The following is a 17581-nucleotide window of genomic DNA, read 5'->3' on the forward strand; positions in this document are numbered from 1 at the left end:
CTCAACTTTGAGTGTCATGGCAAAGGCTGTGAATAATTACGTACATGTGATTTCTTTTATTTTTTTTATTTTTAATACATTTGCAAAGATTTCAAACAAACTTCTTTCACATTGTCATTATGGGGTATTGTTTTTAGAATTTTGAGGAAAATAATGAATTTAATCCATTTTGGAATAAGGCTGTAACATAACAAAATGTGGAAAAGTGAAGTGCTGTGAATACTTTCCGGATGCACTGTACATCTACAGGAATAATATCCCTTCTGAAGACATAGATTTAACCACTGGCATCGTATGGATTCATTTTATGCTACCTTTATGCGCTTTTTGGAGCTTTAAAGTTTTGATATTCACTTGGATTGTGTGGATTTACAGAGCTCAGATATTCTTCTAAAACTTTTTGCATCTGGGATGGCACGAGGGTGAGTAAATGACAGAATTTTCATTTTTGGAAACTGCAGGGCATTTCAAGATATTAAGCTACATTAACAGCAGTAAAGTTGGTTGTACACTGCACATGTCAGGTAGATGACATGCAACAGCAGAAAATTCTAAACCAGTGTTTGCTTCCCATCAACAGCACCCAGCTACAACTTCAGAGGCAGCTCAAAATTCTTCTGCCCCACTAAACACTACAAACATAGTTTTCCATTAATTTAATAAAATGTGACCCAAATCAGTATCAAGGGACATACATTTTGAACTTTAGCCTAGGGTAGATACTGTACATTGTGTAATGGTAATTCTTCAGTAACAAGCTAGTCTTTTTGTAGTTTGACAGCATGAATAAAACTTAGGTAACATATAGAAAAATGACAGAAACACTACCATATCTAATCTTTCAGTTTTCGCAGTTGCACAGTTTTTTATTTCATAAACCAATCCACAAACTCAATGCTACTTTGTTCATTCTTGGAGTGCAAAACCACGCTTGTCCATGCATTAATTCGATTTTCTGCTTTGACATACCTGCCCAAATGCAGTTCAGTGAAATATTAGGACAGTAAGAACTCTGAGAAAAGACTACAGTATCTTTAAAAGCAGGCACAGAATCAGTTCAATCAGTTAATGAGTCTCTTCTGGATGGCCTCCAAGGCTCTGACTGTAGGTCACCTCTGTGCTTATTAATACACACACATCAGTAATACAGGACATTGCATGAATTTCTAAAAGCAACTGAGATGGGCTGAGAATGAAAAGACCTCAAGAGCATTTACCTGCAGGCAGCGGCATGCAAACAAGCATAGAGTTGAGGTACTTTGGTAAATGCGTATCTTACAGGCAGACATTTAGGACGCAGTATATCATTTCAACATCAAGCAAGGACGCGTAAGGATTTTTATATCCCTAGAGCAATGTATTCATTAAAGTAGAGGGCAAGACTAAAACCACTTCTGAATGTGCATGATCTCTAATCCCTCAGACATCACTGTCTTAAAAACCACCGTGCATCTGTAATGGATATCATGACATGGGCTCGGGAATCCTTCGGTAAACCTTTGTCAATCAACACCATTTGCTGCCTCAGATACAATTTAAGGCAACTATGCATTTTATATGCAAAGGAGAAGTCATGTCCAGAAGCACAGACCACTTCTCTGGGCTCGGTCTCATCTGAGATGGAAAGTAGAACAGTGGAATTGTGTTAAGTGGTTCGATGAGTCCACATATAAAATATTGTATTGTTCTCCTAACCAAAGAGGAAAAGGACCATCCAAGCTGTAATCAGCATCAGGTCCAAAAGCCAGTGACTGTCTTGGTATGGGGGTGTGTTAGTGCTTATGGCATGGGTAACTTGCACATCTGTGAGGGCACCATTAATGTAGAAAGAGATGCAAACATTTTGGAGCAACATATACTGCCATCCACACCTGTCTTCTCCAGGGCCGTTCCTACATTTTCCAGTAGGGCAACAACAAACCACATACTGACTGGATTACAAGTGCATGGCTGCGTAAGCAAAAAGTGTGGGTGCTTGACTGAATATTTTGCAGTCCGGACCTGTCCCCAACTGAGAATGTGTGGCACATTATAAAGTGCAAAATACCGCAATAAAGGCACTGTACCATTGTGAAGCTGAAGACCTGAATAATGGATGATTCTTCTAAGAAGTGTTCTTAGAAGAAATCTAATCGACTTTCCCAACTATTTTGGAGCATGTTGCAATAATCTGATTTGAAATGAGTGTGTATAAAAAATATATAAAACATTTACATTTTAAAGCATAAAATGATGTGTTGTTGAAATGCTTTCAAAATAGCACAAGGTGAATCATAATTTTCAAATCACATATTTTTGATTTCATTAGCATTTTCCATACAGTCAAGAACAGTATGGATTTGAAAATAAACTACAATATGTGCAAACTAGGGCTGCAACGGTACACAAAATTCACGGTTTGGTACGTATCAATTCTTATTGTGAAGGCTCATTTATATATGACTTCACTATTTCTTTAACAAAATTACAATACAAAGGTTAAGAGCCTCTTATATATACACATTGTATAAAAACATAAATAATAATAAAAGTAAAAATGTGAAAAACAAAATTGAGACATTAGCCATGCAACTTTCCGTGTTTTTTGCCTTTTAGCTCACCACTCAATTTTTATGTAGTTATTTTTTCCTCAGAAAAATCTGAATATCCACTTTATCAGAGGAGAGGACAATTCATGGACAACTACAGCACGTGCTTGTTTAGAGCAGACACTACAGAATGGCTGAAATGCATTCTTGTAGGAACTTAATAACGGAGCTGAAGCACGTTAAGCAGATGCTTACCTGCAGCAATAATTACTCCTATGGCATTCGTTATCGCTTTAGCTCTGTCTGAGCTTGCAGCGAGAGGCTGCTTGAATGGAGTCACTGTGTGTATCACTCCGCTTGTGTTCGTGCAGTTCTAAACTAAAGTGTAATTTTAGTCAGCTGGTGGCGGCAAAAGATAATTTTTGCATGTAATATGAGCCAGTTAGGTGATGTGAAGTGAATCCGCGTCAGTCAGTGTTTACATACAACAGCGCTCCATGATCACTCATATTACTACTACACTACTAAAGCTAGGAAATAGCTTTTAACTGCTTTAAAGAACAACATCAGCATTACAGCTCATCACAGCTGAGAGACACATCAGACTGATTAATTACAGATCTCAAGACGCTTACCGGAGTTTCCACATTGGAGAGGATGTGCTTTTTAAGGAGGACATTGCGGTTTCTAAAGTGAATGACTCTTGCACACTGGCTACCGCGAAATAGGGTGAAATACCCCTGCTTGGAAAGTTACTTTTCCACTGAGAATGCTGAGCTTCAGAAAGCTGACAGCATCTCTGCTTGGGTGTGGCAACAGGTAATCGCAAACGCTCCATCTCTCTCTCTCTACACACACACACACACACACACACACACACACACACACACACACACACACACACACACACACACACACACACACACATCCATCCATCCTTGTTTATCCAATAACTTGTTAGAAACAGCACAAACCGTGATGCAATTTCTGAAGTGACATTTATTATTTACTAACGGAAGCATCATTTTGTTTGAACCAGCAACGGCAGATTCTGAGCCGTCGCGTAAGAAAGTAGTTCCATGCACAAATGCATTTGTTATGACTGTACTCAGTTTTTCCTATTTTATTTCCTACTCTTGCTCGTGTGATATTGCTTAAGTATTACTGTAGTTTACTGCGAAACTGTAATGCTCTGCACATGTCAGACATATTTATATTTATATCATATCATATTTATATAAAGTCAAACATATTTATATTTTATTTAGTTCCATCACAGTTGGAAAAATTATGAGCTATCTAGTATAAAAAGAACATGCATTTATCTGATTTGAAGTTTCTAGTGTACCTTCAGGCACTCTTTTCTGTTAAATGTTGGTTCCGTGTGGTCCCATGTTGCTCAGCAAATGTTTTTTTATTTTTTTTATTTCATGTGGTTTGTGTTCTTCATTATATGTTGTTTTAATATTGGTTTCATGCATGAATGATTTAATCATTCGTATTACTGTGTGTACCATACTGAAGGCCCTGTATCTGTTCGGTTTGGCATGGATACATGTACCTTTGCAGCCCTAGTGCAAACATAAAATAAATCAATAAAATATAATACGGAGGATGTGAAAATAATTTATATTAATTGTAATGTTGTATACCTCAGATGTGGCAGCATGAGATAATGAATACTTCCAGCGTCCTTCTCCTCCACGGATACTGGATCAATTAAATGACGCAAGTTCTGATACATCAGCTCCGTTATGAATGGAGTGAACGGGGCCTGAGGAAAGCAAAAGCAAAAAATCCATCCTTTACTGTGTATCTTTAATTTCTTCATCTTGTCTCATGAAAGACTAACCGCCATGGGGTCATGTTGATGCCCAGCATTCAAGAAATGTTCGATATCTCTTATGTATTTCCTAATTTACATAAGAAAATCTTTGTCGATTGAGGTTGCTTTGAAGTTCTTGAACAAATTCAAACAATAAATAGTACCTTCAAATCACAATAGTAGGAAAACTGGGGCATTGACTGACTTTTTAACATCCTCCTTATGTATTAAATTAGCTTTGGTAATTTATAATTTACCTAAAAGGTAATTTGCTGTAATGAACACCCTTCCTTATACCATAGCCACAGGAAGTAGGGGTGCTGCAGCATCCCCAGTCGGCATTGCAGCACCCCCTGTTAAGAGCCATCAAACCGTCATATTCTGTGGTGATCTCGTTAACGAATATAATGACGAAAATGTTAAGGGGTATTTTCTTATTTCCGTAGCAGTTCCCAATTAAAAAATACATATATTTACAAAATATTTAAAAAATACAGGGTTCAACATAATTCTTCTTCCAGCTTTGCTACTCTTCTCATTTTAATGATTTCAACACTATCCACTGAGAATGGGTCTGTTCATTCTGCAACAACAACATTTCATTGCACATCCCAAGCACTTCTTCATTTTCGAAACACGCGCAGGACCTGCAAGCATTGCCGTGACTCACCATCAGTCTGCACATGGAGAACAGCACGCTGAAGAGGGTCTCCAGGGCACTCATGCAGTCCTCTGTACCACTCTCACCCTGAGAGAGAGAGAGAGAGAGAGAAAGAGATTTACAGCTGCAAGCACTGCTGACTCCATCGCTGTTAAAACACATAACACGCAACATGCTCCCACTACACCACAATGTCACAACACGGCATCATGTTTACGCCTGCAGGTCCAGCTCAGAGTGTTTACAGTCAAGTAAACCACAGATGTATGTACATGGACAGAGCGGAGTGCGTGAGCGGAGCATAGATTGAGTGAGATAAACAGAAAGGATGAACAAAAGGTTAACTAAACGCCCCTTTAAAAAATTTCATACATACCGGTTAGAAATTGATTATCAAGGTATGGAGTATAGCACATATAAAACAGTAGTGTGTTAAAACAACTGAGGCACACCACATTTTCTTATGCATTTCTCATGTGAATGCAAAAAAACATCCTAAATTACTCCAAAAATCAAAACAACATTCTGATGAATCTCTCCAATATCTAGGTCACATTCCACCTCGAATTCAAAAGAAACAATAATAAATTATACAGATATGAACTGAAGCCTAGTTGTATGAGCATTAATACTTAATACTTTTATTTTTTTTAGCATTACACTCTGTAGCTACCAAGACAATGCAAGTGAATGGAAAAAGCACATAAATGCAGCATAAAAGTAATCCTAACGTCTCCAGTCTTCTGAAGCAATTTAATCGGTTTTGGGTGAGAACAGACCAAAATGCAACTCATTTTTCACTATACATCTTGCCATTGCAGTCTCTAGGTACGATCATGATTTCAAGCTTGATTACTCTTCCTAGTGCTTCACACATGCACAAAGCACTTAATTGCACTATAGGAAGGAAGTGCAATCGCGCTTGGAATCATGATCGCCAAAGAGACCGCTGATGTCAAGGTTTATAGTGAAAAAGGTGTTATATTTTAGTCTCTTTCTTACCCAAAACCGATTGGATAGCTTCAGAAGACATGGATTAAACCACTGGAGTCTAGTGGATTACTTTTACTCTGCCTTTATGTGCTTTTTTGAGCTTCAAAGTTTTGGTCACTATGCACTTGCAATTTATGGACCAACAGAGCTGAGATATTCCTCTAAAAATATTTGTTTGTGTTCTACAGAAGAGAGAAAGTCATACACATCTGAGATGGCATGAGGGTGAGTAAATGATGAGACAACTTCCATTTTTGGGTGAACTATTCCATCAAACATATATATATATACACGGAGTGGTGGTGGTGTAGTGGTCTAATCACATAACTTGTAATCTGATAATCAGAAGGACACTGGTTCAAGCCCCACAGCCACCACCATTGTGTCCTTGAGCAAGGCACTTAACTCCAGGTTGCTCCAGGGGGGATTGTCCCTGTAATAAGTGCACTGTAAGTCGCTTTGGATAGAAGCGTCTGCCAAATGCATAAATGTAAATGTAAATATATATATATATATATATATATATATATATATATATATATACACATATATTTTTCCCCATTACGATAACAGGTTTTTAACAGGTTTTGTGAGATTCACCCAATGATATAAATAAGCCTACTCTGGACTGTTTAAGAGTCATATTTTAGCCTACCTTCAGTCGCCTGCGGTTTGTCCGCACATACCAGTTGGTGAGCATATCGACAAACTTGACAAGCTTGGGAACCACTGTGTAGAGTTTGTATGCTAAAAAAACAAACACACAATCCAAATATTTCAGACTGTCTTTACTGTCATATCTTTTTAAGGCAATTAAACTAGAGGAGTTCCACATCCTTAATTGTGTGGATGGAGTGAGTGGTAAGTTTGATAAATTGCTGGATAAACTCACATCCCATCTCATCTTTGAAGAACTGAATGAGTGACTGAGTGAAGGACTGGATCCATTTATCCATGATGTTGTCGCTCACACTGGCTGTCCTCTCGTTGTACAGGAACTCTATGCCCTCTTCCTAATAAGCACATATCCCAGACAGAACCAAGTGAGCACTAATTCAGGACAAGTGCCATCTGCAGACACTCAGTGTATCAAAGAGTCTAAGAGTGTTCCAGATGATGTGTTCTGTTCTGGTCTGATCAGGTACCTTTTGTAGTCTTTGGACATTCTGCACCAGAAAGCGATAGGCGTTGTACCAGGGCAAGAAGACATCTTTAAGGATGTCTCTTACCCCCTCTTCTTTGAAGCGCAGGTTTTCTGCACGCACCACGGGAGAGTTGATCAGATACAGTCTGTGGGGACAGAAGTAAAGGGAATTCCAAACTCAGATGGATAAAAACAGTGAAATCAAAACTGTAAGAACACAAGGAAAATCATCCAATGCATGAGGAGTGTTCAGACTTTCTGATCAGTGAGTGCGCATACATGCACAACACGATGATAACTTTTAAAGATCAGCTTTTTCTAAAAATCATTTTGCAGATGATTTCTTGCTTAATCGTTGTGAAATCGACATGTTGTCAATGCAATACAATGCAAGGGAACAGTGACTAAACCTCTGAAGCACCCAAAAGCACATGAAGGCAGTATAAAAGTAATCCAGTGGTTAAATCCATATCTTCTGAGGCAATATGATATGTGTGGGTGAGAAACAGATCAATATTGAACAAAAAGTATTTTATTTAAGACAATAATTTAACAGCTGGAGTCGTATGGATGACGTTTATGCTGACTGTCTGTTCTTTTTGGAATGTCAAATATCTGATCACCATTCACTTGCATTTTAAGGACCTACTGAGCTGAGATATTTTTCTGTTATTTCTTCAAATATATTTTGCATATCATCCACAAGGAATTTAATACTAAAGTAATAATAAGAAAAAAAAAATCATATTAAGACTCCACAATGTGTACTGCACCATTTAGATGGATTATTTTTATATATATTTTCATTTTTTTTATTATGTTTTTATTTTTTATTATTTGTTTTATTATTATCCATATGGCCATGTCTCAACTGAGCTCCAGATGGTTATTTAAAAAGAAATATAAATCAATGAATCAATTAACATTAATATATACACATATATATATATATATATATATATATATATATATATATATATATATATATATATATATATATTATATATATATATACACACTCACCTAAAGGATTATTAGGAACACCATACTAATACTGTGTTTGACCCCCTTTTGCCTTCAGAACTGCCTTAATTCTACGTGGCATTAGTTCAACAAGGTGCTGAAAGCATTCTTTAGAAATGATGGCCCATATTGATAGGATAGTATCTTGCAGTTGATGGAGATTTGTGGGATGCACATCCAGGGCACGAAGCTCCCGTTCCACCACATCCCAAAGATACTCTATTGGGTTGAGATCTGGTGACTGTGGGGGCCATTTTAGTACAGTGAACTCATTGTCATGTTCAAGAAACCAATTTGAAATGATTCGAGCTTTGTGACATGGTGCATTATCCTGCTGGAAGTAGCCATCAGAGGATGGGTACATGGTGGCCATAAAGGGATGGACATGGTCAGAAACAATGCTCAGGTAGGCCGTGGCATTTAAACGATGCCCAATTGGCACTAAAGGGCCTAAAGTGTGCCAAGAAAACATCCCCCACACCATTACACCACCACCACCAGCCTGCACAGTGGTAACAAGGCATGATGGATCCATGTTCTCATTCTGTTTACGCCAAATTCTGACTCTACCATCTGAATGTCTCAACAGAAATCGAGACTCATCAGACCAGGCAACATTTTTCTAGTCTTCAACTGTCCAATTATGGTGAGCTCTTGCAAATTGTAGCCTCTTTTTCCTATTTATAGTGGAGATGAGTGGTACCCGGTGGGGTCTTCTGCTGTTGTAGCCCATCAGCCTCAAGGTTGTGCGTGTTGTGGCTTCACAAATGCTTTGCTGCATACCTCGGTTGGAACAAGTGGTTATTTCAGGCAAAGTTGCTCTTCTATCAGCTTGAATCAGTCGGCCCCTTCTCCTCTGACCTCTAGCATCAACAAGGCATTTTCGCCCACTGGACTGCTGCATACTGGCTGTTTTTCCCTTTTCACACCATTCTTTGTAAACCCTAGAAATGGTTGTGCGTGAAAATCCCAGTAACTGAGCAGATTGTGAAATACTCAGACCGGCCCGTCTGGCACCAACAACCATGCCACGCTCAAAATTGCTTAAATCACCTTTCTTTTCCATTCTGACATTCAGTTTGGAGTTCAGGAGATTGTCTTGACCAGGACCACACCCCTAAATGCATTGAAGCAACTGCCATGTGATTGGTTGATTAGATAATTGCATTAATGAGAAATTGAACAGGTGTTCCTAATAATCCTTTAGGTGAGTGTATATATATATATATACACACATTCATTAATATTAAGAGATACTGTGAAATACAGTTTAATAAAACAGGTACCTGTTGTTCCAACTAAAATATAAATGGATGAACCATTTTTGAAGCCCAAGTGATTAGAAATTAAGCTCTAGTGACAGTATTTATTATCTTATTGCGGAAAACCACGAATTAATAAATACATAAATAATGAAAAGAAATCGACTTGTCCATATGTTTTTGTTTGTTTGTCTTAAATGGGTAGAGTACAGCAGTCAGTGCCAGCGTACCAAGGGTTTTAAGGTGGAAATCTTTTTTATTTCGATTTTTTTTTCTGCCAAACAACTGTTCTAGATCGGATCAAATTCTAGCTAATTGTCACCAGCGTAATTTGTCAGTACATCAACAGAACAGTGTTGCTCAACCCACAAGGGGGTTAAGCTCTCTACTTTGCATCATGCATGCCAATGAAAACACTTTAACCATGATAAAAATCACTGTAATGAACAGGAATCTTATGGCCATCTGCTTTAATGAAAGTTGATGTGTGTAACTTTATTCATTGTTAAAAGTCTCTCGTAGTCAATCTTTCTATTCAGAATCATCTATAAGTAAGCCATCTTTGGGTTGACTTCACCTAAATGTGTAACACTGTGGTACTGTGACACTATCAAAACATTCCTCTGTTTGTTTTTTTATGTGCGGCCCATCCAGACTGGCACAGCCCCAATGGTGAGTTTGGGATGGGATATCTGCTTGCACAACCAATGAAAGTGAGGGGCATTTTTCTGGAATCTCTTTAAACATAGTACTTATTTTAGCCTTTTAGTTTGGTGTGCTTTAGGTGCAGAAATTACATTCAAGGTTCACATAAATATAGGAAAAATATTTTTTTATTCTAATGTTACCCTTTTAGAGGTAACTTTTGGTGGGGCGTTTCCTGCAAATTATGTATCTATTGTTTGTTTCAATGCATGATCAATCAATGTGTTTTGCTTACCTAAGTGCGTCAGCACCGTAGTTCTGCACAATCAGGTTTGGATCTGGATAATTCTTCTTGCGTTTGCTCATTTTCTGCCCATCACTGCACACACAACACAAATGCACATTTTTTCTAGGTCACTGGGTTATTACCACACGTGTTGTACCAGAATTGTGTTTCTGCCTGAGGACTTGAGCCTGTAAAAGGCCATATGATAACCCCACAGGCCAAACAGCATGCATGCTTATGACATTATGACATATACATTAAAGGGAAATTCTGTCATTGTTTACTCACTCACTTATGTCATTCCAAACCTCTGTGACTTACTTTCATCTGTGGAACACAAGAGGGAAATTCTCAAGAATGTTGATGCTGCTCTTTTTCTACACAATGAAAGTGCATGGTGATGGAGTCTGTCAGTCCCTAATATTGTACCTAACTTCTCTTTTGAGTTCCACAGGAAGAAAGTCATGCAGGTTTGGAATGATATAAGGGTGAGTCAATAATGACAGAATTAAAGGTTTTGGGTAAACTATCCCTTTAAACATGAGAGTATAGAATGTATATTTAGGATAGGCAATGAGTAATTTTGTATTTGAGTACAATAACACAAAAAAATAAAATAAATAATCGATAATTGGAATTTAGAATTTAATTTCAACCTTTTTCTTATGAAAAAATTTGCACTATGTATAAACAACACCTAGATCTAAATTCACACACACACACACACACACACACACACACACACACACACACACACACACACACACACACACACACACACACACACACACACACACACACACTTTGCAGTTACAGCGCCAAACAATGCACTGAGTTTTAACATCAAGATATAGGTGAGAGAAAAGGTTTCATTGTTGCCCACGACAAATCACAAAGGAAAATAAAATTGCAATATTCAAGTGGTGATTTTACTAGTCGAATATTTAAAGCTGAACGAGTACTCGATTAATCGATTACTCATGCATATCCCGAATGTATATAGTTACCTTGCAAGAACCAATCCGTTGACAATCACGTTCTTGAACGGAGGTTTTCCAAACAGAGCGGTTGAGAGCACAAGCAATGTGTAAAACCTACAAATGACAGATGAACAGATGGAAAGATAAATATATTGATGAACTCCATGTAATACTTCGCCACTGAATGAGTGAATGTGCTCGCATTATTCATATGATCAGCACTGTGGTAAAATAGTGAAGCGACTCTAAAATGTCACAATGTTGCTCACCATCCTCTAGTCTGGTCAATGCCCTCAGCGATGAAATCTGCCGGGAAGGTGTCCTCAAACTCGCTCCTGTTCTCAAATGGGTAGTGCACCTGGGCGTAAGGCATGCTGCCGCTCTCGAACCAGCAGTCAAACACCTCCGGGACTCTCTTGAGTTGGCCTTTCCCACAGCGAGATGGGATAGTCAAACTATCAATGCTGCAAACACACAAACACACACCAAAGAAACGGTTTGAGGCTGATGACGTTGCTGTGCAGCAGTGGTTCTCAACTGGTGTTTGGTGGTAGGGTTGTAAACAAAAGGGGAAAAACAATGTTCAATGTAAATAATACAATACACCTGACCTAACCATATAACTATGCATAGTTAGGATGGCAAATAATTTATAAGCTTATCAACATTAAAAAGGGAGGAGAACTTGCTTTCCATGTCTATTGTTTGGTCAAAAATATGATTACTTGGGCGGCACTATCGATTAATTTAGACCAGACAGATGCGACCTTGCGACTTGATTGGACTTGTTTAATTAACAACATAGTGCAACATTGTGATGTGATTTTCCAGAGTTATGGAAGTTGTCATGTATAATCATTATTTCAGTCACGGTCACTATGGTTATAGGCGTTATTCTTGAATTTTGCGGAAAATACAATAGGTGCTTGACTTAGGTTATTTGTTCCTAGTAGATCAGTATCCAAACTCCTCTTGCTAGGCACATTCGATACATGCCAAGACAGTCCTCAAAAGCCATGAACAAATCTGCGCAAGATTAAGGAAAATACAAGACTACATCATGGAAAATATGCAGACTACATTTCTTATGGGTTCACCTGAAACAAAAACAAAACTATTTTCCGTTGACCACGATCAGTTTGTGTGGTGAACTATTGGCTGCCACGAGCTGCCATGAGCCTTCTACTACATAAGCATGTAAATTCTTACAAACCTGCTGTGCAGCTTGTTTTCACGTGGAGGGTCTGTTGACGCTCCACTCAAATGGAACATAATTTCAATTTTGTACCCATTGCCGCTGAGTTTCTGAAGTGTCAGCTAATGATTACCAGACAATTCTGATTAATCATATTTCCATCGGCAGTGCCAGCGCTAATAATAGAACAAGACTTTTAATATGGAGTTCAAATGTGGCACTCGATGTCCTGAAACAAATCATGTGCATTCCATTTACAAAGTGAAAAGAGTCTAATGATGATAAATATTGTGGAAAATGAGGGCTGAAGACATTTGATGTGAACTGCAATTATGTATATATATATATATATATATATATATATATATATATATATATATATATATATATATATATATATATATAATAAAGCATTATTGTTACATATTTTTTAATTTTATTGTGTTGTTCTTTCCAAAGAAGGAAATAAATGCATTTTGACAGGAAGTATATATTATACTTCCTGTATATATATACTATATAGTATATATATAAGAGAGAGAGAGAGAGAGAGAGAGAGAGAGATAGATAGATAGATAGATAGAGAGAGAGAGAGAGAGAGAGAGAGAGAGAGAGAGTCAAATTTAAGCATATTTATAATCTGAGATTAATCGCAATTAACTATGAAAAATCATGAGATTAATCGCGATTAAAAGTTTTAATCTACTGACAGCTCGTATAAAAATGTATCGTTTAACTAAAATTCTACTATGCTCTAACTAATGGAAGAAGTTAATTTAAAAAAATATAACATTTCAAAGTGGTGTCCCTCATTTTTGTCAACACCAGATATTTATGAAAAAAAATCAGCCTTCATCCCAAAGGCCCTCTTTCCATTGTCCAGACACTGGTGAGTTTTATACTTTAATAATGGTAAGTAACTGTTCTTATATTTTCTGTGCACCAACCATGATATCAACTCCATACAAGCTAAAAAAACAAAAACAATAAAGCAACAATGTTAAGAATAAAGAAAATCTCTTCTCTAACTCTAAATATTGTTAATATTTTTAACACTTTAAGCAATCAACATCATCGGATCTTCAGTCTGAATGTGGAGACAATACAGCAGAAGGAGCTGAAAATCAGTTAGAAACCATCCTGTAGTCTGAATACATCCATTTATTGAAGTAAAAGCCAGATTTTTCTATACTTATAATTAATATTTTACAATATATTTTGTATTTGACTGAGTTAAAAGGCCAAAATACATATTTTTGGAGAAAATGTAAGTTGGAGGAGACAGCACCAAATATAGGTGAACAACTCTGGTTACTACACGGTTTTCTCTGAAATACTCAATTCTTATAGCTCAATCGCACTATTCAGCGGTCAAATATTTCTGAATAATGACTGCACATTCAGGTACAAACTGATATTTGACCCATCATCAGTAAGCTAATAAACAATAACTAAATTCAATTTTAATGTCCATATAACTATTATAAATAGCCTTGTAATAAGTGGAATAATGAACAATCAGATGGTCATTACCACAATTAGGACTTAATATGTAAAAACTATTTTATCGATAACCGCCTTAAAAAATATTGCGATATATGATTATATCGTCAACCCCCTTGCCGAGGGTCGGTGAATATTTTTGCTTTTTTGATTTTGCTTTAAAAATGTTATTAAATTATTGAAATGCGAAAACATAAACAAAATACATTTCTAAATTCAAATTGCACTTTAAACTAAAAGAAAAAACTATTAGAATAATGAAGTGATCAAAAATCTTATTTAACCACCTCCCCAAATCCAAACATTTACCATCTTCAACGTCTCCATTTGCATCACGCAAGTATTAGTTAGCAACAACAGATGGAAAATTACTAATAGCCTACAGGTTAAGAACTAAAGACAATTATAAATGTAAGGACAATAATTATCAAAATAAATATGCCTAATAAATTCCCAAAATAATTCTGCTAAATGTGTGTTCTTAACAAATTTGTGTTTGTATTGTATTTTTGGTAATACAGTTAATGCTGCCTAAAGAAAAGAAAACCAAACTCAATTTTAGTTTCAGGGTGAATGTGTCTAGTTTTATTTTATAATGTAATTTAATTACTTTTGTCTTTGTTTCTTTAATACAAAGAGATATTTTACTGAGTCTGCAGAGTTGCGTTCACAATGAAATAAAGCGATGGGGCACGTGGATGTCACGGAGCTTCCACACGCGCTATGTCTCCGTGGTAACGTGCTCAACAAACCACGTGATAAGATGCGTGGATTGACGGTCTCAGACGTGGAGGCAGCTGAGGTTTGTCCTCCACCACTCGGATTGAGGTGAGTCACTATGCCACCACAAGGACTTAGGGCGCATTGGGAATTCCAAATTGGGTAGATAAATATAAACAAACAGCCCCTACTGAGATGATTGGATATAATTTGCAGCATTCTCATAGATAACATTATTCTTGCAAACAGTTTTCAAATGAATGAAACAGAGTTAAAAATTGTGAAAACTCTTTGCATGCACTTGCTCCACAAGACAGGCTCCTGCTGCATGCCTTTGAACAAACAGCAAATCAGATACAAGCATTGACGGCTGTTCTTAAAAATATAATGGGGGGGCCTGGGTAGATCAGTGATAAAAGACACTGACTACCACCCCTGGAGTCACAAGTTAAAATCCAGGGTGAGCTGAGTGACTCCAGCCAGGTCTCCTAAGCAACCAAATTGGCCCGGTTGCTAGGGAGGGTAGAGTCACACGGGTTAACCTCCTCGTGGTCGCTATAATGTGGCTCTCGCTCTCAGTGGGGCGCGTGGTGAGTTGAGCGTGGATGCTGCATCGAATAGCGTGAAGCCTCCACACATGCTATGTCTCTGCAGTAACGTGCTCAACAAGCCACGTGATAAGATGCGCGGATTGACCATCTCAGATGCGGAAGCAACTGAGATTCGTCCGCCTCCACCCGGATTGAGGCGAGTCACTACGCCATCATGAGGACTTAGGGCGCATTGGGAATTGGGCATACCAAATATATAATAAAGTGTTTCTTCAAGCGTGTGTCTTTGTGACTAACAGGATTTCCACACATGTAACATATTTGGATGAGGAGCTTGCTAAATAGTTTCAGCCTCGTCACATTTGGTGGTGGCGGGTACTAGTTTCACACCCTGGGCTACTGTTTAATATTTTTGCTGAATTCCCAGATACATGGTTTTGCCATATCCTGCCCGATATTGTCGATCATCGTCTGTCAATTGAGTGTTGCAATCGACATTGTGATCTTTGGAAGATTTCATTGATATCTGATTACATTGTCCTATCACCCAGTCCTAAACACACTCTACACCTTAACAGGGTGATCAAACCCAGAAGCGGAAGTGTCTTATATCACTGTGAAGTTTTGGTTTCTGACCCACTATCCATTTATATGGTTTTAAAAAAAACTATACAAACAACTCTTTAATACATTAACTTTTTCAGTTTTGTAGCCTGTTTTATCCAAAGTGTGAAGAATCAGTACTAGAATTGTAATAACTTCACATATTGTTGGGCCTATGCAGCTCAATTTGCAGTCTGCAGTAATATTAATCAAATAAAAAAATATATTTTTAAAGAACATTTGCATTCACTTTTGTATGACTAACAATTTTGGTACAGTGTTGGGTCGGCACTTAAAAAGCAAAATCTGGGTCCTGAATCAGAAACAGTTGAGAACCATTGTTCCTTATGGATCCTTATGATGCTATTTTGAAACAGAAGATCTAAAGCAGATAAATCAACCTCTCTGTTTAGTGGGAGAGTAACTTGTGGATGCAGGTGTAATGTGACTCACCTCTCCCTGTGAATATCTGATACTTTCATTCCTGTCAGTTCTTCTAGCTCATCCAGGGAGCCCACACACACCACCTAAAACACATCAAAACAGCATCTTATGACAACAAAAAAATTATGCAGTGCTTTAGATCAATGGGCAATGAATTATACTAATAAAACACTTTTAGGGATATCAATGATTTTTCCTGGAGAAGAGGAACATTTATATTTTGTTCTTGCCAAAGACAATAGAGTCTTTAGTTACTAGGTACTGTAGCAGCTGAAGCATTCTGGGTGGTTTGAGTGATTTTAGGTGGTTGCTTGGGCATTGCTAGGTGATCGCTAAATGGCCCAAGCCAAAAATCGAAAAGAAATCAGAAGAAATCCATAAGACTCCGGTGGTAAAATCCATGTCGTATGAAGGCATATAATACAGTGAGGAAAATAAGTATTTGAACACCCTGCTATTTTGCAAGTTCTCCCACTTAGAAATCATGGAGGGGTCTGAAATTGTCATCGTAGGTGCATGTCCACTGTGAGAGACATAATCTAAAAAAAAAATCAGAAATCACAATATATGATTTTTTAACTATTTATTTGTATGATACAGCTGCAAATAAGTATTTGAACACCTGTCTATCAGCTAGAATTCTGACCCTCAAAGACCTGTTAGTCTGCCTTTAAAATGTCCACCTCCACTCCATTTATTATCCTAAATTAGATGCACCTGTTTGAGTTCGTTAGCTGCATAAAGACACCTGTCCACCCCATACAATCAGTAAGAATCCAACTACTAACATGGCCAAGACCAAAGAGCTGTCCAAAGACACTAGAGACAAAATTGCACACCTCCACAAGGCTGGAAAGGGCTACGGGGAAATTGCCAAGCAGCTTGGTGAAAAAAGGTCCACTGTTGGAGCAATCATTAGAAAATGGAAGAAGCTAAACATGACTGTCAATCTCCCTCGGACTGGGGCTCCATGCAAGATCTCACCTCGTGGGGTCTCAATGATCCTAAGAAAGGTGAGAAATCAGCCCAGAACTACACGGGAGGAGCTGGTCAATGACCTGAAAAGAGCTGGGACCACCGTTTCCAAGGTTACTGTTGGTAATACACGAAGACGTCATGGTTTGAAATCATGCATGGCACGGAAGGTTCCCCTGCTTAAACCAGCACATGTCAAGGCCCGTCTTAAGTTTGCCAATGACCATTTGGATGATCCAGAGG

General features: G+C 37.8%; 1 protein-coding gene across 2 annotated transcripts in view; it reads right to left on the bottom strand.

The window, feature by feature from the left end:
* Window positions 1-17581, bottom strand: part of iars1 (isoleucyl-tRNA synthetase 1) — a 183050-nt gene that overhangs the window by 59984 nt on the left and 105485 nt on the right. For both annotated transcript variants that reach the window (XM_052110889.1, XM_052110890.1), the window contains exons 15-23: window positions 16373-16446; window positions 11617-11811; window positions 11375-11461; window positions 10377-10460; window positions 7153-7297; window positions 6900-7020; window positions 6663-6754; window positions 5024-5101; window positions 4181-4302 (exon numbers count right to left, since the gene is read on the bottom strand). In XM_052110889.1, the coding sequence (XP_051966849.1) occupies window positions 4181-4302; window positions 5024-5101; window positions 6663-6754; window positions 6900-7020; window positions 7153-7297; window positions 10377-10460; window positions 11375-11461; window positions 11617-11811; window positions 16373-16446 (998 nt within the window). The remainder of the gene's footprint in view (window positions 1-4180; window positions 4303-5023; window positions 5102-6662; window positions 6755-6899; window positions 7021-7152; window positions 7298-10376; window positions 10461-11374; window positions 11462-11616; window positions 11812-16372; window positions 16447-17581) is intronic.

This window comes from Xyrauchen texanus, chromosome 39, assembly GCF_025860055.1.
Source record: "Xyrauchen texanus isolate HMW12.3.18 chromosome 39, RBS_HiC_50CHRs, whole genome shotgun sequence".
Taxonomy (NCBI): Eukaryota; Metazoa; Chordata; class Actinopteri; order Cypriniformes; family Catostomidae; genus Xyrauchen; species Xyrauchen texanus.